Genomic DNA, 21,281 nt, shown 5'->3' on the forward strand with positions numbered 1-21,281 from the left:
CACACTGACACCCCCACACTGACCCCTCCACACTGACCCCCGCCACACTGACACCCCCACACTGACACCTACACTGACCCCTCCACACTGACCCCCGCCACACTGACACCCCCACACTGACACCTACACTGACCCCTCCACACTGACCCCCGCCACACTGACCCCCGCCACACTGACACCTACACTGACCCCTCCACACTGACCCCCGCCAAACTGACCCCCGCCACACTGACACCCCCACACTGACACCTACACTGACCCCTCCACACTGACCCCCGCCACACTGACACCTACACTGACCCCTCCACACTGACCCCCACCACACTGACACCCCCACACTGACCCCTCCACACTGACCCCCGCCACACTGACCCCCGCCACACTGACACCCCCACACTGACACCTACACTGACCCCTCCACACTGACCCCCGCCACACTGACACCTACACTGACCCCTCCACACTGACCCCCACCACACTGACACCCCCACACTGACCCCTCCACACTGACCCCCGCCACACTGACCCCCGCCACACTGACCCCCGCCACACTGACACCCCCACACTGACACCTACACTGACCCCTCCACACTGACCCCCGCCACACTGACACCTACACTGACCCCTCCACACTGACCCCCACCACACTGACACCCCCACACTGACCCCTCCACACTGACCCCCGCCACACTGACCCCCGCCACACTGACCCCTCCAGACTGACCCCCGCCACACTGACACCCCCACACTGACCCCTCCACACTGACCCCGCCACACTGACCCCCGCCACACTGACCCCCGCCACACTGACCCCGCCACACTGACCCCCGCCACACTGACCCCCGCCACACTGACACCCCCACACTGACCCCCGCCACACTGACCCCCGCCACACTGACACCCCCACACTGACCCCGCCACACTGACCCCCGCCACACTGACACCCCCACACTGACCCCCGCCACACTGACCCCCGCCACACTGACACCCCCACACTGACCCCGCCACACTGACCCCCGCCACACTGACACCCCCACACTGACCCCTCCACACTGACCCCGCCACACTGACACCTACACTGACCCCCGCCACACTGACCCCGCCACACTGACCCCTCCACACTGACCCCGCCACACTGACCCCCGCCACACTGACACCCCCACACTGACACCTACACTGACCCCTCCACACTGACCCCCGCCACACTGACACCTACACTGACCCCTCCACACTGACCCCCACCACACTGACACCCCCACACTGACACCCCCACACTGACACCCGCCACACTGACCCCCGCCACACTGACCCCTCCAGACTGACCCCCGCCACACTGACACCCCCACACTGACCCCTCCACACTGACCCCGCCACACTGACCCCCGCCACACTGACCCCCGCCACACTGACACCCCCACACTGACCCCCGCCACACTGACCCCCGCCACACTGACACCCCCACACTGACCCCTCCACACTGACCCCCGCCACACTGACCCCTCCACACTGACCCCCGCCACACTGACCCCCGCCACACTGACACCCCCACACTGACACCTACACTGACCCCCGCCACACTGACACCTACACTGACCCCTCCACACTGACCCCCGCCACACTGACACCCCCACACTGACCCCTCCACACTGACCCCCGCCACACTGACACCCCCACACTGACCCCTCCACACTGACCCCCGCCACACTGACACCCCCACACTGACACCTACACTGACCCCTCCACACTGACCCCCGCCACACTGACACCCCCACACTGACACCTACACTGACCCCTCCACACTGACCCCCGCCACACTGACCCCCGCCACACTGACACCTACACTGACCCCTCCACACTGACCCCCGCCAAACTGACCCCCGCCACACTGACACCCCCACACTGACACCTACACTGACCCCTCCACACTGACCCCCGCCACACTGACACCTACACTGACCCCTCCACACTGACCCCCACCACACTGACACCCCCACACTGACCCCTCCACACTGACCCCCGCCACACTGACCCCCGCCACACTGACACCCCCACACTGACACCTACACTGACCCCTCCACACTGACCCCCGCCACACTGACACCTACACTGACCCCTCCACACTGACCCCCACCACACTGACACCCCCACACTGACCCCTCCACACTGACCCCCGCCACACTGACCCCCGCCACACTGACCCCCGCCACACTGACACCCCCACACTGACACCTACACTGACCCCTCCACACTGACCCCCGCCACACTGACACCTACACTGACCCCTCCACACTGACCCCCACCACACTGACACCCCCACACTGACCCCTCCACACTGACCCCCGCCACACTGACCCCCGCCACACTGACCCCTCCAGACTGACCCCCGCCACACTGACACCCCCACACTGACCCCTCCACACTGACCCCGCCACACTGACCCCCGCCACACTGACCCCCGCCACACTGACCCCGCCACACTGACCCCCGCCACACTGACCCCCGCCACACTGACCCCCGCCACACTGACACCCCCACACTGACCCCCGCCACACTGACCCCCGCCACACTGACACCCCCACACTGACCCCGCCACACTGACCCCCGCCACACTGACACCCCCACACTGACCCCCGCCACACTGACCCCCGCCACACTGACACCCCCACACTGACCCCGCCACACTGACCCCCGCCACACTGACACCCCCACACTGACCCCTCCACACTGACCCCGCCACACTGACACCTACACTGACCCCCGCCACACTGACCCCGCCACACTGACCCCTCCACACTGACCCCGCCACACTGACCCCCGCCACACTGACACCCCCACACTGACACCTACACTGACCCCTCCACACTGACCCCCACCACACTGACCCCTCCACACTGACCCCGCCACACTGACCCCGCCACACTGACACCCCCACACTGACACCTACACTGACCCCCGCCACACTGACCCCCACCACACTGACCCCTCCACACTGACCCCGCCACACTGACCCCGCCACACTGACACCCCCACACTGACCCCCGCCACACTGACCCCCGCCACACTGACCCCCGCCACACTGACCCCCCCACACTGACCCCTCCACACTGACACCGCCACACTGACACCTACACTTTACTTACTGTGTAATTACATCTGGCAGCGCCAATTACCTCCCTATTCACTTTAAACTTGGGCACTCACCTTCTCCCAGCTGAGGCTCCGTCCCGCCGAGGCTGCATCCCTTCTTACCGCCGAGGCTCCGCCCCCTTCTTCCCGCCGAGGCTCCGCCCCTTCTTCCCGTCGAGGCCCCGCCCCCTTCTTCCCGTCGAGGCCCCGCCCCCTTATTACCGCCGAGCGCCGATGCCTGCCAGCAGCAGCAGACTGAAGGAGTTGCCACTGCAGATAGGATCTGTCAGAACACGCTGGGCAGGACACCGGCTGACACCCCCTAGTGCGTGGCACCCGGCCCGCCCCTTGGTACGCCACTGCGTCCAAGGGGTCTTCACTGCCCACCTCTCCTCCCATCCCTGCTGGCTGGGGAGGAAGGTGACAGGGGGTGGGACTGATTATAACTACTGTATGTGTACCCACAGCATGTATAATAAACCTGAATTATACACTGCTGTGTCCACATACAGTAGTTACAATCAGTCCCTCCCCGTCTCCTTCCTCCCCAGCAATGTAACCTCCGCTGTTTGTCTCTGTTCATGGGCTGTCTGACAAAGGGGGCGGGTCCCGCATATCAGTTCCGCCCATCCCCGACATCAGAGCTACATTTTGACAGCTCTACTCTCTCTCCTTGCAGCTGCCTGGCTTCCCATCAATCTGCACAGAGACGCAGAATGAGAATCCATGACTTTTGTTGTGCACATAAATTGGGGGGGCACATGGGGGGGCACAGACTAATTTTGGTGGGGCCATGGCCCCCTCTGGCCCCCCCCTAGTGACGCCACTGGAATGGCGATAACCGACACTTCATATTTACACTGTGATTGGACACGGCTGATTATGTGGTAAAGAACTCTTTACCATGGTAGGAGATGCGGCATGTTGGGGTGACACGCCACGTGCACAGCGGCTTGTTCTGAAGGATGTCACATGATGTCCAGTCAGGACAATGGAGCCCCTATAGCAGAATGGCGGGAGGGTGGCAGTTTGGGGCATATGATGGTGGGCTCTGGAAACTATTAACTCCTGTGCGGACTGCAGCCACCCGCTGTGGATTGGGCAGGCAGCCGCATTTTCTGATGCTGCCTCTGTAGTTCCGGCTACAGCATCTCTGAGTGATATTCAGCCGTCGCCAGAACTACAGAGTCAGCATCAGAAAATGCGTCTGCCTCCCCAATCCACAGCAGGTGGCTGCAGTCCTCACAGTTTGGCATCCGACTGAAAAATATTCCCACTTGCTGCGCTACCAGGGGCCATTAACAGAGGTGCTGCAATGGAGCTCCCACACATTCTCTGACAGCAAAAAGAGCCCTGGGTGTGCCTGGTTATTAGGGTGTGCCCATGCACACACCTAAGTGTCTGTTTATTAAAAGTCAGCAGATAAAATATTTGGAGCGAGTGACCAAGAAACCACTTTAAATCGTTTTGCTGCTGAGAGATTTAACTGCTTGTTGCCCATTAGCAGCACATTTTTTTCAGTGAAGAGTTTAATCTCTAAACAAGGTGATCCAGCGTACTGTAGCCTTAGGACTCATTAAAAACGATAGTAAACCGCAGTTGGTCAAAAAAAAAAATACAATAAATTCCCCACAAGGCAATTGGGACGGTACTCACCGTCACTGGGAGTGAGAGAGAGATTCTTAAGGGACACTGAGAAAATGGCTTGGATAACTTCAAATGGGAGAGTAATATTTATCAACCATATATCTCAAGAAATATGAAGATTTAATCCTACTTTACACTGTGAGACCTATAGCCTGTTGCCATGAAGTCTGACTCCTAAATAATCATAGCAATACGTAGATGTGTATTCCGTGTAGGAAACGGACAAACTGTCATTGGCAGTCTTGTCCTATTGTCTGTTTTGAGGTGGGATGTGGATTGTCTTAAGTCTGCCTGTCCCATTGTTTAATGTTAATGACCTCACATTGTTCTGTCCAGATGGCTAGATACAGGCATACCCAGTTTCACGTACACTCACTTTACATATACTCGCGAGCAGGGCCGTCTTCAACAAAGGGCAAAAGGGGCAACTGCCCTGGACCCAGTCATTGTTTTGGGGCCCAAAGCAGCTGCCCCTTGAGCACCCACTGCCTGCAAATAGGTAATAGGAAGATTTTGGAGGGCCCAAGAAAATATTTGCCCATGGTCCAATCAATATTAAAGACAGCCCTGCTTGCGAGTACGGACACTTGGACGCTTGGCATGGCACTACTCCCGGGTTTTAACATTGGCATGTCTAGGAAATCTTGGTCAGCTTGACATGGCACTGCTGCTGGTTTTAACATTGGCGTCCATGGGAAATCTTAGTCAGCTTGACATGGCACTGCTGCTGGTTTTAACATTGGTGTCTATGGGAAATCTTGGTCAGCTTGACATGGCACTGCTGCTGCTTTTAACATTGGCGTCCATGGGAAATCTTCGTCAGTTTGGTAAGGCACTGCTCTCTTTGTAACATTGACGTCTATGGGAAATCTTGGTCAGCTTGACATGGCACTGCTCCTGAACTATAAGTAGTAGAACAATTCTCCTGTGCTCGAGTGAAAATATGACGGAGGGAAGAGGGATACTTCAGACTTGAGTGGACAAAGCTTGTGGTCTTGCTGCCCCTTCAGGATCAAAGGTATCCGGAAACCAACTGGGAAACAACAACAAAAAGAAAAGGGGCGCACCGACCTAGAGTGCATGACCACTAAAAATATTTAATAAAATATTAAAAAGTATACATTATACTCACAAAGCAGGTTGTGTTGTTTCCCTGAACTATAAGTGACAGGGATACTAAACTTAGGGAGCTCGAAGAGGGGACCCAGGACTACAACATATCCTGTTTTGTTGCCGACCAGCTTGCCTAGGTAATCTGCCATGTCATAGTCCTGGGCCTCCTTAACGGGCTCCCCAAGTTTGGTCTCCCTATCACTTATGGTTCGGGAGCAGTGCCATGTCAAGCAGACCAAGCTTTCCTATAGAGCTAGTGTATTTACATGCATTGATAAGTGAATAAAGGTATTGCTTCACTTTAAGTACATTTTCTTTTTACATACATGCTCTGGTCCAGTTGTGTACTTAAAAGTGGGGTATGCCTGTAATTTAGTTCAGGTTAATTCTGTTTCTGTATACAATTCCATCTGCATATGCTAATGTAATCAGACTCACCTGACCTGATAGTGTATATAATGTGTGTACGTCGGTTCAATAAACAGTTCTACTTCACCCTCAATCTAGAGTCCTGTCTCTTATTGGGGGAATCTGCTATGCTCTTCATACTCCCTTGAATAATCACTAAGCTCTTGTAAGAGCTTGTTCCGATTCCTGTTCCTGCTTCACTCTCTGGGGAAAGAGAGGTTCACCCACTGGAACCTGGAGCCTTGTCGTAGGTACAAATCAAGGGGAAAAAAGAGAACCACTCCAATGACAAGACAGCCCCAAAAACATCCAAATAGGGTGCAGGCAAGGATCCGCAGTCCAGACAATAGAGGTATGTAGAGAAAGACAGCCGCACTCCAAATTGAAGACTATGGTTACGACTAAGCGGACGTTTTCCGTGAAACGCGTTAACCACTGTGCACCTTTCCCATGTCTCTGACTTTTATGGATATACCCTGATATGTTTTTACCTTTTGGATATCAATAAACAGATTTTATTTATTCTTCACCTTTAATTTGGAGTGCGGCTGTCTTTCTCTACATACCTGCCTTGTCGTAGGTCCAGGGTGGGTAGGAGATGGTGAGACCCCAACCAAGCTGCGGCAGTTCGTGGGATCTGTGCTTGTTATGGTGTCTGGTGGAGTGCTTGGAGCTCTCAGAAAGCACTAGAAGCATCCGTCAACGGAGGTACCCAGTCAGAGTGCCAGTTGATCTGTTCCAGCAATACGCTAATATACTAGTATGCATCGCATACTAGCACATTATGAGAAACTTACCTTAGAAGGAAGCCCTCCAGTGGCGCGCTGTCACCACTGAGATCTCCCCCTGGTCTTCTGCCGTTTACGGCACGGGCTCTAAAGGTCTGGAACCGTAAGCCAGACCTTCAGAGCGCATGTGTCGGTGATGTCACCGGCTGCATGCACCCTCAATATCGTTCCCTCTGTACAGAGCTCTATGTTGATTGTCAACACAGGGCTCAGGGTTGTGATTGGACACAGCAGATCAGCAGGTCCCAGCTATGAATCCTTAACTGGAACCTGCTCACAAACTCCCCTTGTGTACAATCACAGCAGGTGTCGGCACATGTGCGCGCCCTAAACCCGGAAGCACGCAGCGACGTACAAAGTATGGCACTTTGCCTATACTGGCTGCCCGCCCACAGTATATTGCGGGCGAGCGATCTGGAAATGGTTAAAAAATGGGAAATCTTTGAGAGAATTCCCATTAAAAGAGATTTTTCTCTGGCCGGTTGAAAACATTCACACATGAACAATTTAATATTGTTTTATTATATACAGAGAAAATCCAAATCTGTAACAAAGCTGCATATTTCTTGTCCCCCATGGACCTCCCTCAAAATGATAAAATTAGATTTGTTTCTCAAAAATAAAAAAACTTTTCAGAGCCAAGGACCTGAAACAAGCATTCAGATCATTTCTGACTTCACTTGCTGCGTGCTTGTTCCAGGTGAAAGGCTCAGAATAGATGTATCCATTTATATTCACTTTAAAAACAGGGATCCCCCAACCTCCGGGCCGCAGACCGGTACCAGTCTTTGGCCGCTTGAGGACAGCGGGAGGTGGACGGTGACTGCGGACCGGACAGGACTATCACAGACCGCAGTCGCTGCTCACCTCTCATTATGCGGCCATTCCCATGTCTGCTTTCCTGGAGATCTGCACAGAAAAGCGGGAGTCTTCTCATAAGAAGTGGGTAATCACCCCTTTGTTAATATAAGTCAAGCAGCTCCCACCCTCCGTCCAGATCTGCAGCTCCTCCCACCCTGCTGATAGGATGACATCGTCGGTGGGGCAGGAGATCCTAGAGAGGACACACAGGCTGAATACTGCCTCTGCCCTGCTGAAGATAGGACTGTGCAGGTGAGGCAGAGAGTGAAAGGGGGGACTGCAATTTGAGGGGAAAAAAAGTGGGCGGCAAGACTGCAAGGGACACTGATACAAAGGGGACTGCACTGTAAAGAGGGGCTATGATGGGAAGGGGACTGCATTGTAAAGGGGGGACTGCATTGTAAAGGGGGGCTGTGATTACAGGGCATTCCCCTTCCCATCACAGCCCTCCCCCCTTTACAGTGCAGTCCGCTTCCCATCACAGCCCCTCTTTACTGAGCAGTCCGCTTCCCATTACAGCTCCTCCCCCTTTACAGTGCAGTCCCCTTCCCATTACAGCACCCCCCCCCTTTACAGTGCAGTCCCCTTCCCATCATAGCCCCTCTTTATAGTGCAGTCCTCTCCCCATCACAGCCCCCTCCCCCCCCTTTGCAGCACAGTTCCTTTGCCAGTGCATTCCCCTTCCCATCACAGCCCCCTTCCCATCACAGCTCTCCCCCCTCCCCCTTTACAGTGCAGTCCCCTTCCCTTTATATCACAGCCCCCCTTTACAGTGCAGTCCTCTTCCTATCACAGCCCCCCCGCTCATTACAGTGCAGCCCCTTTCCCATCACAGCCCCCCTTTACAATGCAGTTACCCCCCCCCCCCACCCTTTACAATGCATTCAACTACCCATCACTGCCCCATTTACATTACAGTGCAGTCCCCTTCCCATTACAGCGCCCCCCCCCCCCCCTTTACAGTGCAGTCCCCTTCCCATCATAGCCCCTCTTTATAGTGCAGCCCCCTCCCCCCCTTTGCAGCACAGTTCCTTTCCCAGTGCATTCCCCTTCCCATCACAGCTCCCCCCCCCCTTTACAGTGCTGTCCCCTTCCCTTTATATCACAGCCCCCCTTTACAGCGCTGTCCCCTTCCCATCACAGCCCCCCTTTGCAGTGCAGTCCTCTTCCTATCACAGCCCCCCCCCCCCATTACAGTGCAGCCCCTTTCCCATCACAGCCCCCCTTTACAATGCATTCAACTACCCATCACTGCCCCATTTACATTACAGGGCAGTCCCCTTCCCATCACGATTTTATAAAATACAAATTCTTTATCCACTTGCCGACCGCCGCACGACTATTTACGGCGGCGGTCAGCCCCGTACAGGCAAAGTGACGTAGGGGGTACGTCACTAGCCTGTGAGCCTCTAGGGGGCGAGCGCACGCTCCCGCTCGTTCCCAAAGAAGTCCGGTCACTCGCGATCTCCCCGTGGAGAGGGAGAAAGGCAGGCGGCTAATGTAAACAAAGCCGTCTGTCATTCTCCCCTGTGTAAGAACAGAGATCATACTGTCCTGCTATGTAGGATCGTATGTCTCTGTTGTTACACCACTAGCCACACCCCTTTACAGTTAGAAGCATGCCCCAAGGGACACACTTAACCCCTTGATCACCAATAAAGTTAACCCCTTCCCTGCCAGTGTCATTTTTACAGTAACAGTGCATATACAGTGGGTACGGAAAGTATTCAGACCCCCTTAAATTTTTCACTCTTTGTTATATTGCAGCCATTTGCTAAAATCATTTAAGTTGATTCTTCTTCCTCATGAATGTACACATAGCACCCCATACTGACAGAAAAACACAGAATTGTTGACATTGTTGCAGATTTATTAAAAAAGAAAAACTGAAATATCACATGGTCCTAAGTATTCAGACCCTTTGCTCAGTATTTAGTAGAAGCCCCCTTTTGATCTAATACAGCCAGGAGTCTTTTTGGGAAAGATGCAACAAGTCTTTCACACCTGGATTTGGGGATCCTCTGCCATTCCTCCTTGCAGATCCTCTCCAGTTCTGTCAGGTTGGATGGTAAACGTTGGTGGACAGCCATTTTTAGGTCTCTCCAGAGATGCTCAATTGGGTTTAAGTCAGGGCTCTGGCTGGGCCATTCAAGAACAGTCACGGAGTTGTTGTGAAGCCACTCCTTCGTTATTTTAGCTGTGTGCTTAGGGTCATTGTCTTGTTGGAAGGTAAACCTTCGGCCCAGTCTGAGGTCCAGAGCACTCTGGAGAAGGTTTTTGTCCAGGACATCCCTGTACTTGGCCGCATTCATCTTTCCCTCGATTGCAACCAGTCGTCCTGTCCCTGCAGCTGAAAAACACCCCCACAGCATGATGCTGCCACCACCATGCTTCACTGTTGGGACTGTATTGGACAGGTGATGAGCAGTGCCTGGTTTTCTCCACACATACCGCTTAGAATTAAGGCCAAAAGTTCTATTTTGGTCTCATCAGACCAGAGAATCTTATTTCTCACCATCTTGGAGTCCTTCAGGTGTTTTTTAGCAAACTCCATGCGGGCTTTCATGTGTCTTACACTGAGGAGAGGCTTCCGTCGGGCCACTCTGCCATAAAGCCCCGACTGGTGGAGGGCTGCAGTGATGGTTGACTTTCTACAACTTTCTCCCATCTCCTGACTGCATCTCTGGAGCTCAGCCACAGTGATCTTTGGGTTCTTCTTTACCTCTCTCACCAAGGCTCTTCTCCCCCGATAGCTCAGTTTGGCCGGAAGGCCAGCTCTAGGAAGGGTTCTGGTCATCCCAAACATCTTCCATTTGAGGATTATGGAGGCCACTGTGCTCTTAGGAACCTTAAGTGCAGCAGAAATCTTTTTGTAACCTTGGCCAGATCTGTGCCTTGCCACAATTCTGTCTCTGAGCTCTTCAGGCAGTTCCTTTTGACCTCATGATTCTCATTTGCTCTGACATGCATTGTGATCTGGAAGGTCTTATATAGACAGGTGTGTGGCTTTCCTAATCAAGTCCAATCAGTATAATCAAACACAGCTGAACTCAAATGAAGGTGTAGAACCATCTCAAGGATGATCAGAAGAAATGGAAAGCACCTGAGTTAAATATATGAGTGTCACAGCAAAGGGTCTGAATACTTAGGACCATGTGATATTTCAGTTTTTCTTTTTTAATAAATCTGCAACAATGTCAACAATTCTGTGTTTTTCTGTCAGTATGGGGTGCTATGTGTACATTCATGAGGAAGAAGAATGAACTTAAAAGGATTTTAGCAAATGGCTGCAATATAACAAAGAGTGAAAAATTTAATGGGGTCTGAATACTTTCCGTACCCACTGTATATAGCACTGATTACTGTAGTAATGTCACTGGTACCCCCAAAAGTGTCAAAGATGTCAGTCAAGGGTCCGATCTGTCCACCGCAATGTCGCAGTCCCGCAAAAAAAAAAAAAAAAATTTGCAGATCGCCATTACTGCTTTGCCTCTGTACAGGAATGGTGTGGGAATGTACAGGAATGGGTTGATGGACACAGCCAATCAGTGGGCCCCCACCATGAATCATTGGCTTGGATCTTTCCAAAGACTTAAGCGAGGAGGGCACTAAACCTGCAAGCAGGCAGCATTTGCCGTCAATTTGTCTATACGGGCCGGGCGGGCGGCAAAAAAAAAAAAAAAAAAAAAAAAAACCCTTTCAGAGGGTTTCCATGATATTTTTCTCTATCAGGGTGAAGACAATCACATATGGACATGTATAGGTTTGATATTATTTTATTAAATACAGAGAAAATCCAAATCTGTAATCACAGCTGAATATTTTGTATTTCCCCATGTACCTCCCTCAAGTGATGGATTGGGATCTGGTGAAAGGCTCAGAATGGATGTATCCAGTTTAAAAAGCAACTCCAGTGCCTGGTTTCATCATTTGGGTGGGTTTTGTTTGCGGTGGCCACCAGTTACTCTACGTACACAGCTTCAACAGATCCCCCGGCCACAACTTTCTTTACTACCCGCCTCATTTTTTGTCCCGATATCACTTCTAAATTTGTAGTTTGATCTCCTGCCAGGAATGAGGGGGGAGAGGTGTTTCAGGGGAACCCGCAGGGTGCCATTTCCAAAGTCAGTAATCAGAAAAGGGACCTCTTTCTTGCATAAAGTCCACCTAGTTTCACCTGGGCTCCAGTAGAACATTGCGAAGATACTCATATAATTCTCATCGCTCCCTCCCAGAATATAAATCCTGTGCATCCAGCGTACGACCGCAGCGTAAGAAGTACTTTCCAAGACCGGTGGAATTCTACCGTGACAAATTCTCCCTAGATGATCCATACAGAAGCTCCTACAAATGGTGTTAGGCTCCTCATTGTACATAAGATATGCCTCGTAATCCTCGTATGGCTCGTTTGCGTCATATGCCGGATATGCATTAAGATCATCATGTCTGGGTTTACAACTTGCAATGATGTATACCTTGTCACGCAGTGCCACAGCTCCAGCGGCTGAAAAGACCATGGGTAGAGGAAACTGGCTCCAAGTGTCTGTCAGTATGTCGTAGATATGGAATCCTGGATAGTGCAGAAGGTCTACATCTTTCCGAGTCATCCCACCTATAGCAAACAGTCTTCCTTTCAGCACCGCGCTTGCAAAGCTATGTAGCGCCTTGGACATGCTCGACAAATTGCGCCAACTATTCTCCAACACGTTGAAGCATTCCACCGAATCTGTGAGCTCGCTATTGTTGCATCCACCAAAAGCATAAAGCATGTTTTTGTAGGCTAGGAAGCCATGACAAGCTCTTGGATGGGTCATAGAAGGGAGCTCTTTCCATTCATTTAATACAGAATCATACACGTGCAGGGCATTGGAAGGAGAACCTTCTTTTCCACACCCACCCGAAACATATAATTTACATCCTACAGCTACGATTCCAGTTTGCTCAAAATAACCACAAAAGGGAAGCCTCTCCCAAGACTCTGTTGTTGGATCATAGACATTAAAATGGTAAGCCTCTTCTGGGTCTGCTGTATCAAATGATCTCGAGTCCATGCAAACAATTTTCTCCTCAAACATCCCTTGGCGCAAACGGATTCCTGTTGGAGGCTGGATAAGGGAGTCGTCGTTGGCTATATCCCTGCTGACCTTTTCCAGCTCATCGGGAGTCAGAAGTGGTAGCCTGATGACCTTCAACAGTTCTGGGGGAAGAAGATCATCCTTCTGGGTGCGAAATTCCCACCAGGAGCGTGCGAGGTTATAGACGGCGAGTTCTGAGGAAAACATCAAGTCATCTGAAGACAGGATGTTGACCAGTTCTTCCATCGCCAAGTGAAAAAAGTCCTCTTTTCCAGATAGGGAGTTTAGGTTCCAAACAATATGATTCATAGTTTCCTCCAAGAGGATTCCATGATTGTGGCTATGAGCCAAGCTATAAATCCAAAGGCAGTTTTCATTGTCAATCCTCTTTGCAAGGTACCTAGGTAAAGAAAGGAGAATGGAACATGACATTACTATCAACCCCATACCTTAGCATGAGGGTTACAGGGAGGGTAGTGTTAGGGTTATCCGAAAGGTTAGTGTTAGGCTTAGAGGGAAGATTAGTGTGAGTTTAGGGAAATGTTCTAACTGCAGCCTGTGGGCCAGATGTGGAACTTTGCTTGCCTTTATCTGGCCCTCGGAGCACTATTCCTCCCATTGCTATCAAGCACTATTACTCCCACTGACACCCACAGTGGGGCATAAATCCTACCACTGATGGGGCATTATTCCTCCTCCCACTGACACCACGGATGGGGCACTGTTCCTCCTCCCACTGACACCACGGATGGGGCACTGTTCCTCCTCCCACTGACACCACGGATGGGGCACTGTTCCTCCTCCCACTGACACCACGGATGGGGCACTGTTCCTCCTCCCACTGACACCACGGATGGGGCACTGTTCCTCCTCCCACTGACACCACGGATGGGGCACTGTTCCTCCTCCCACTGACACCACTGATGGGGCACTATTCCTCCTCCCACTGACACCACGGATGGGGCACTATTCCTCCTCCCACTGACACCACGGATGGGGCACTATTCCTCCTCCCACTGACACCACGGATGGGGCACTATTCCTCCTCCCACTGACACCACGGATGGGGCACTATTCCTCCTTCTAATACCAATGATGGGGCACTAATTCTCCATTAATACCAATGATAAGGCACTATTCCCCCTTATATAGGCGCTATATAAAATAGTTTTACTCCCACTGACCACCAAGCTTTGTTTACTTCCACTGATGCTGTAACATTGTTTTTACTCCCATTGGCCACAGTTCGGCCCTCATAAATTCTGGAGGACAGTAACCTGGCCCTTTGTTTCGAAATTTTGGAGACCCCTGGTTTAGGGCATTGCTCTAAGCTTCAGGAACTCACCTCCAGGTACAAAAACCTGATGTCTTCTTTTCCTTTTCCAGAATCCAGGAACGCTGTGTGAAAAGGATTGTCCATCTGGAAATCCAAAGTGCTACCATAGAGATACTGGGAAGAGGAGGCCCAGCTCTGACATAGCTTAGCATAGCACAGGGTGCCCCGGGTTATTCTGGATACTAGAACAGAGGGCCTAGCAGAGTGCAAGTACTGCCCATGAGCTACGTTGGTCATTTCTATAGGATTATTGCAGGGGACAGGATCTGGGAAGGAACCTTTTATATTTAATACAGATTTGTATCAAAATGACAAGAACTCCCTTTTAAAGTGAACCACCAGAAAGTCTTTACCTGCTGCAAGCATCTTGCATGGTCGGGATCTGCAGGCGGCCAGACACGATAAACAGCTCCTCCACATTGTCCATAGTGAGATCAGCCTCCCCCGTGTAGATGTAGTGCAGGATGGTCTGCAGGATAGAAGAGGGGACATCCGAAAGACAAACCTTTCCGAGCACAGCCTCCTTCATGGGACACGTGAAGAGAGCTCTGAAATAAGGACTGACTGAGGCCAGGATGACCCTGGAAGCAATAAGAGGTCACTTGCAGCATCACAGAGGACAGATAATGATGTGAATGGTGTTGTCAGTGAAGGAGAATCTATGGCAATGCTACTTTTCAACAATCTCAACAAACTCCCTTTCTAAATGCCCCAAATACTCACCTAAATCTGAGGTCATGTGATACACCACCTCCCGAGTCTTCTATCTTCTTCACTGCAGGAGGAAGTTCCTTCTTCAGGTGACCACATTATTTCCTCACTTCCTGTTCCTGTGACACTCATGTTAGAGTTGGGGGGAGGGGCATTTACGGTTGTCACCAGCACCGGAGGCACTAATATCACTGTTGAAGTTCTAACACTTCCTATACTCTTCATTTCTGTGTCTGTTGTAGAGAGCTATTGCTGCTTTAGGGGATACTCTCCTTAATGGGGATGAAGATGGCAATTAAGGTCTGACCGGGGCCCTAAACCTTTCCCGCTCTATCCAAAGTGACCTAAATGGAAAAAAAGTGTAGCACCCTCTAGTGTGCCACTAGTGGTAGAGTAGGTAAACCATATTCAGGCTCATGGTTAAACCCTGCGAGTCTTAATCAGTGTCAGGGATATTAACTTCAGGGCTGGGTGACTCATGCAGACAAGTCTCTGGTGCCTCCCCCTGGGTCTGGAAGTTTGAAGAAACTTCTAGTGGCTAGTGGATGGAGGTCAGGAGAATCTGCATACTTAGGGGCACTTCCCCAGGCAGCTGGCCTGGCAGTTCGGTTGAGCTAGCCCTTAAAGCGGAGTTCCACCCAAAAGTGGAAGCTCCCCTTATCTCTCTCCTACCCGCCCCTCCGGTGCCACACTTGAGGGGGGGGTGGGTACCTCTTTTTGACAGGTACCAGTCCCCACTACTGACTTGCCGCGGCGAGATACTTCAGAAGTTCAGCCCCCCTCCTCCTTCCCCACTGCCAGGCCATTCAAAAAGGATAGCGTGCTTCGCTCATGTGGAGTAGGGGGATCCCCAAGGCTTCACTGTGGGTGGGTCTCCCTTACAGGCTTTGGCAGTACCAGAGAGCTTATGGAAACATTGACTGGGGTGCTGACATCGCTGAATTTCAGGACAGGCAATTGTCTGAATATTAAAAGTCAGCAGCTACAGTTTGTGTAGCTGCTGAATTTTAATTTTTCTGTGGGGGAGGCGCTGGAGCACCGCTTTAAGTACTGAATGAGGCATACTGGCTGGGGAGTTGGGTGGAAGATGGAGATGCAGTGCCAAGGGGGCTGTTAGTGGCCCTTAAGGCGAACCACCTAGTCTTGTGGGTGGGTGGTCTTCCTCAGGCTGGGGCGTATCCTGACAACAGAAGAAGCTTGGAGGGAGTCCTTCCTGAGAGGCAGCAGGAGCAAGGAGGACAGTGCAAGTACTACAGCCTATTGCATTAGGGTGTGCACCTCAAATGTATTAAAACATGGATGGTGTTAGTAGAACAGTGGACTTGTCAGTAGGGGCAGAGCTTCGTCTCAGTAGGGGCAGAGCTTCGTCTCAGTAGGGGCAGAGCTTCGTCTCAGTAGGGGCAGAGCTTCGTCTCAGTAGGGGCAGAGCTTCGTCTCAGTAGGGGCAGAGCTTCGTCTCAGTAGGGGCAGAGCTTCGTCTCAGTAGGGGCAGAGCTTCGTCTCAGTAGGGGCAGAGCTTCGTGTCAGCGGGGCAGGACAGGGTTAGTAGTTTTTTTTTATTTTATTTTAGGGGCTTTGGTGAAATATCAGTAGGGGGAAATCTGCGCCGCACAGGGTGATTAGGGTGTGCACAAGCACACCCCCTGCGCACGCCTATGGGCATCCCATAATTCCAATCCCCATCCAAGTTATTACCTTCTAATAAAAACACAAAAACAAAGCTCAAGGACTTTTCACTGTGTCTAGATGAAAGCTGAAAATGTTGGGTGCCTGACTGTGCAGCAGTGGGAAAGCCTGTCAACTGCAGCTCCTAGGGGTGGTGCTACAAACATAATGTGTAGAGAGAGAGAGATCTGACCAACCTGTGGCACAGGAAGAGTTCCTCTTCTGCCTGTATCGCAACATCGCAAAGACTTTCAGAAAAGTACATCTCCTTCAACCCTAAGGACACAAAAGACAGAAGTATTCAATATATACTATATGACCAAAGTATGTAAAATTCACCCCAAATAATGGAGTTCTGGTGTCTCCAGCGAAGGGTCCTGTTATTACTCCATCATACAAAGACACCGTGGACAACTGGGCTCCTACAACCTTGTGGTAACAGTTTTGGTGAAGACCCTTTTCTGTTCCACTATGACTATGCCCTGTGTACAAAGCCAGTTCCATAAAGACATGGTGTGACCAGTTTGGTGTGGAGGAACTCGTGTCCTGACCAGAGCCCTGACCTGAACACCTGTGAGATAAACTGGAACTTTCAGGCCAGGTCTTTTTTTTTTTTTTTGGTGCCCAACGTGAGGCCCGGTCTACAGACATCAGTACCCGACTTGACAAATGGGAAAAAAAAAAAAAATTCCAAAGACACCCTCCGAAATCTTGTGGAAAGCCTTTCCAGAAGAGTGGAGGATGTAATAGCCAGAAAGGGGGGAATCCATAATGGCTATGGTTTTGGAATGGATGTCCAACAAGTGTGATGGATAGAGGAACTCGAGTGTCTTGCACAGAGCCCTGACCTCAACCCTACTGAACACCTTTGAGATGAACTGGAACGCTGACTGCAGGCCAGGTCTTTTGTTTTGGTGCCCAACGTAAGGCCCTGTCTTCTCATCCAACATCAGTACCCGACCTCACAAATGGGCAAAAATTCCCACAGACACCCTTCAAATTCTTTTTGAAAGCCTTCCCAGAACAATGGAGGATGTAATAGCCACAAAGGGGAAAACTCCATGTTAATGGCCTTGGAGGGGGGGGGGGGGTTGTTGGGTAGAAACTCCATAATGGCCATGGTTTTGGAATGGAAGTCCAACAATCTGATATAGGTGTGCTGGGCAGAGGAACTTGAGTGTGGAGCACAGAGCCCTGACCTCAACCCTACTGAACACCTTTGGGATGAACTGAAACAATGACTGCAGGCCAGGTCTTTTGTTTTGGTTCCCAACGTAATGCCCCCTCTTCTCATCCAACATCAGAACCTGACCTCACAAATGGGCAAAAATTCCCACAGACACCCTTCAAATTCTTGTTGAAAGCCTTCCCAGAACAATGGAGGATGTAATAGCCACAAAGGGGAAAACTCCATGTTAATGGCCTTGGATAGCAACTCCATAATGGCCATGGTTTTGGAATGGAAGTCCAACAAGCTGATATAGGGGTGATGGGCAGAGGAACTCGAGTCTGGAGCACAGAGCCCTGACCTCAACCCTACTGAACACCTTTGGGATGAACTGCAACGTTGACTGCAAGCCAGGCCTTTTTTTATTTTTGGTTCCCAATGCAAGGCTTGGTTTTCTTATCCAACATCAGTACCCAACCTGACAAATGGGCACAAATTCCCAAAGACGCTCCAAAATCTTGTGGAAAGTCTTCCCAGAAGAGTGGATTTGTTCAAACCAGAAAGGGACGATTCAATATTAAATAACCATGGTTTTGGAAGAAATGTACCACAATTTCATATGGATAAGATGGTCGGGGGTCTAGAAATCTTTGACCATAATGGTATATATTCCTACGTCTATGGCTGCAACTGACACTCATATTTTCCTAGCCTAGGTGGGTCATTGGAAGAGAAAACATCAGAAGAATTTATCATAGTGAACTCCAACCCAGAAGAGTTTATACCAGTGATGGCCAACCTTGGCACCCCAGATGTTTTGGAACCACATTTCCCATGATGCTCAGCTACACTGCGGAGTGTTTGAGCAACATGGGAAATGTAGTTCCAAAACATCTGGGGTGCCAAGGTTCGCCATCACTGGTTTATACAATAAAGGGGTGGCAGTGCAAGGGTTTGAGACCAATTTTGCAATTTCTTACTGGAGATTTTTTTCAGGATTGCACAGGTCTTTTAAGGCCAGGTGTACACTAGTGCAACTGCGACTTGATTCATTTCCAGTGCAACATTGGTGCGTTTTGATGCATTTTTCATGCTTCTTCTTTTTTTTTTTTATAAAGGGGAGGGAGACTGCTCGAATTACAGCTGCTGGTTAAGGAGCCGGCACCCGCCATCTTCCTAACAACTAGTGACGCATCCCGACTGACAGCACAATATTAAACAAAATGGAGCTGGTCATAAAAAAAAGGGGGGGGGGGTTAGGTCCCCCTGACATTCCATACCAGGCCCTTCAAGTCTGGTATGGATTTTAAGGGGACCCCATACCAAGAATAGCAGGAGCCCCCCCCCCCCCCAAAAAAAAAAAAAAAAAAAAAACATACCTGACCCTTATCTAAACATGCAGCCTGGCAGGACAGGAGAGGGGGGGGGCATGTGCATATACCCCCCACGCCTGAAAAACACAGTTGACAAATCCTTTTTTACTAACCCCCCCCATGTACATCTATTATCCAGTGATGTAGATCCACATCAATCACGATGAACAAAACAAAGGGGCAGAGTCACCTGGTGACGTCATTGACCATATATGGGCAGGTCTATATGGTCAGTGATGTCACATAAGGGGGCAGGGTCACCCGGTGACATCATTGACTATATACCCCCCATATTAAGGGTATGTATTCTGATTCTGGTATGGTTCAGGAGGGGATGCCACACACACTCATCCAACCCTTTCCATGCATGCTCAGATAAGGGTCTTGTAAGGATTTAGGGGGGGAGTCTTATGCCATTTTTCTTTTTGGGCGTGGGGTCCCCCTTTAAATCTATAGAAGACCTGAAGGGCCAGGTATGGATTGTGGGGGAGGGCCCTTCACATGTTGTTGTCAGCTGGGATCCCCCACTTGCCATCTGGCATGAGTCACTGGTTGATAGCAGGTAGGTAGGTGCTTCTAACAAACAACCCCCACAAAACGCACTAAAAACGCATGTGTTTCTATTGAAGCCTATGGGGCAAAGTCTGTTAAGCAACAGCACCACCGGATCCTTTTCCAAAAACATGCCATGCTTTGCTGCATTGATGTGAATGGGCACAATAGGGAATAATGTGATTTCCATCGCCGTGCGACTCTGGGTGAATCAAGTCACATGGGAAATGGCCCTAGTGCAGTGCTTTGACAAAGGTCATCCAGCGCCCACGGCAAAGATGCCAACTGTCTAGTCTTGTAACAGAAGGAAGGCACCCCCATACCTACAGTGAACGTCCCTCCCGCCCACCCCTTGTCCTGGCCCTGCCCTAGTGTGAACCAGGCAATAGCAAAACAAGTCGCAGACTTGGCAAATAGCTTGCAACATCGTAGCAATCATCTCCAGGATGCAGATCCAGTGCACTGCAATGGACAGAGACTGATAAAGAACTTTAGTTTAATGTGGACTTAGGAGGTCAAAAATGTCTGGGGCCACAAGTAGCACTGTGCACCACCCACATGTAGGACCCCAAATACTCCCCCCACCCCCAGACCGTGTGCTGAACCCTACCTGTAAGAATACAATCTTTCAGAGCTTCATTATGATTGGTGAGCTCTTCTCTCTGCTCTATGGTGGCAGTGGACGGGCAAGGCTCCATCTTGAAGTCTTTAGAACTGGAAATCGGGGCAGCTATAAGTCTGGCTGGAAAACCAAACTCGGCTAAATAAAAAATGATCAGAGTCACACGAGGAATTAAAAGGGTAAAAAAAAAACTGCAAATGGATCTACTTATAGAAAGATTCCAACAATTACTAAAACTTCAGTTGCCATCACTTTTAATGGCGGCTTTCAACCAGGAGTGCAGAATCCTGCTTAAAGTTTCAATCAGAACTCCCTGTAAAAGCCCCCATATATGATGCAATCTGAGTGTGCAATCGTTTATATATCTGACAACTAAAATGTAATGGCCTGTTTTATTGGATACAATTGTATTGGAAAGATCCTTAAACAAGCAAAACGCCATCATATAAAAATACTGAATGATTAACACACACAGTATTGTGCACCGTGCCATCAAACTGAGTGAACATAGCATCTATCAGTCATTGTGAATCTAAACCAGGGGTCTCCAAACTGCAGCCCTTTCCTTGTCTTTATCAGGCCCTTGGGGGCCCCATTGCCCCCCGCAGACATCAAATGACGGGGCCCCATTGCCCCCCATAGACACCAGTGACGGGGCCCCATTGCCCCCCGCAGACACCAAATGACGGGGCCACCATTGCCCCCCGCAGACACCAAATGACGGGGCCCCATTCCCCCCCCCGCAGCCACCAGTGACGGGGCCCCATTCCCCCCCCCCGCAGCCACCAGTGACGGGGCCCCATTCCCCCCCCCGCAGCCACCAGTGACGGGGCCCC

General features: G+C 51.0%; 1 protein-coding gene across 1 annotated transcript in view; it reads right to left on the reverse strand.

Annotated features, from left to right (window-relative positions):
• Window positions 1-11,923: 11,923 nt before the first annotated feature.
• Window positions 11,924-21,281, reverse strand: part of LOC309567935 (kelch-like protein 25) — a gene marked incomplete at its 3' end in the record, with an annotated part of 31,417 nt that continues 22,059 nt past the window's right edge. Inside the window, exons 3-4 of the mRNA XM_082273484.1 lie at window positions 14,708-14,935; window positions 11,924-13,418 (exon numbers count right to left, since the gene is read on the reverse strand). Of these exons, the coding sequence (XP_082129610.1) occupies window positions 11,924-13,418; window positions 14,708-14,935 (1,723 nt within the window). The remainder of the gene's footprint in view (window positions 13,419-14,707; window positions 14,936-21,281) is intronic.

The sequence above is a fragment of the Pelophylax lessonae genome (assembly GCF_965119305.1).
Source record: "Pelophylax lessonae genome assembly, chromosome: 12".
Lineage (NCBI taxonomy): Eukaryota > Metazoa > Chordata > Amphibia > Anura > Ranidae > Pelophylax > Pelophylax lessonae.